A 1,528-nucleotide genomic window follows, 5' to 3' on the forward strand; every position below is an offset into this window, starting at 1 on the left:
TCAGCTTACATGATATACACTTAATACTAAAAATAGATTCAACCTTATCTATGCTAATCAATTGTGGCAATCCTACTAATATTGCATAGGGATAGGTAACACAAGCAGAAACTGAAACAGCATCATAATCAGCAGCTCCTGGTTTCTTCAGCAAAAGTTTCTCACTAGAAGCAACCAGTCGGAACAGTTCTGGATGTTCTATCAGTGGTTTGTTCAATCTATCAGGGAGGTCCGTGTGGAGTGGCTCCCAGAACCATGTCGGTTCTACCCACCCCGCATCATACCATCTTTTGATTGGTTTTCCAACTGGAGGCACGTAGTTCCCATAAAGTTTTGAGTTGGTGGAGAGATAATTGCTCTGATCTTTATCAGGTGAGGACATGGAGAAGTCCCAGAGAAGTCCAGCAGCGCCTAAGGGAGAGAATCTTACCCCATTGTCAGGGAAGGCACATGGAAGCCAGCGCGGGAAAGCATTCTCATCTCCCTCCCAAAGGGCGTCCTTTTTAAATGCTGCTCTGCAATGGGGGTAGCGCGGCGGAAGATTCTTTGCTGTGGTATAATGTTGTCTTTTTTCTTCTTTATCGCCCACGGTGGTCATCCACAATTCCCACATACGTCGCCCATTGCCCTTTCCATCTGATTTGGTATTGTCCAAGGTGGGGGTATCTGTGTTAAACACCCTTTTTCCTACTTGGAAACAGCCCACTGGCACCGAAGGGGAGAAAGAGAAGCAAATGGGCAGAGAATCGGACTTTCCCTCAAAATCTACATAACCCGAGCTGTTCCTTAGAAGGTGAAAGTCAGGCGATCCCCCTATCACTAATGTTTGATTGGTTAAAACCTTGATGTGATCCGACACCTCCCATCCTACAGGATGTAATATGGGTGGCTTTGGTAAGTAAGCCCAATAACTTTCCCCTAAAGCGGTGGGTGCACTCATGACTGCAAGCATAGCCACAAACAGCAAGGTTGCCGTTTCCGGGGCATGTGCAGCCTTCAATACTTCCTTTGCCTGAGCTGTCAGGGTTTTAAGCTGCGTCCACGTCGGCGTCTGGCGTGATTTTATTTTTGGCTCCAGGCGAGTCGCCTTGATCTTTTTGGCCAGGTTCCGCATTATCCGGCGGTTCGGCCTCTTTCGGCGTGGGGGACGGATGTCTGTTTCCTTTGGCTGGCCTGATGAGTTTGTCTGGGACCCAAATTGGTGATTCGGCATCCTGTGGGAAAACACAAGCATAGCCTCGTCCAGAGGCAATTAGCACATCTGGCCCCTTCCATAGGCCAGTTAATTGGTCTTTCCATCTGACCAGGGGTTTAGGAGCACTCTCCTTCTCTGCCCAATGTCTTTCGGCGGCTGTAAGCCCCTGGTTATCTGTATTTACATGATTCAAAACGAATAGGGAATGGCTAAGCAAATGATGGGGAGTTGTATACTTACCTGCTGACCTTAACTTTTGAATCTGTGCTTTAATATTCTGATGCATACGTTCCACAATGGCTTGCCCTTGTGGGTTGTATGGAATTCCTGTGA

General features: G+C 47.6%; 1 protein-coding gene across 1 annotated transcript; it reads right to left on the reverse strand.

Annotated features, from left to right (window-relative positions):
* Positions 1 to 4: 4 nt before the first annotated feature.
* Positions 5 to 1,514, reverse strand: LOC116889836 (the record flags this gene model as incomplete). Its single annotated transcript, XM_032890671.1, has 1 exon — positions 5 to 1,514. A coding segment is annotated over exon 1 (1,230 nt), but the record flags the coding sequence as incomplete, so codon positions are not given.
* Between the last annotated feature and the right edge of the window lie 14 nt (positions 1,515 to 1,528).

The sequence above is a fragment of the Rattus rattus genome, unplaced genomic scaffold (genome assembly GCF_011064425.1).
Source record: "Rattus rattus isolate New Zealand unplaced genomic scaffold, Rrattus_CSIRO_v1 flattened_line_241007, whole genome shotgun sequence".
NCBI lineage: Eukaryota > Metazoa > Chordata > Mammalia > Rodentia > Muridae > Rattus > Rattus rattus.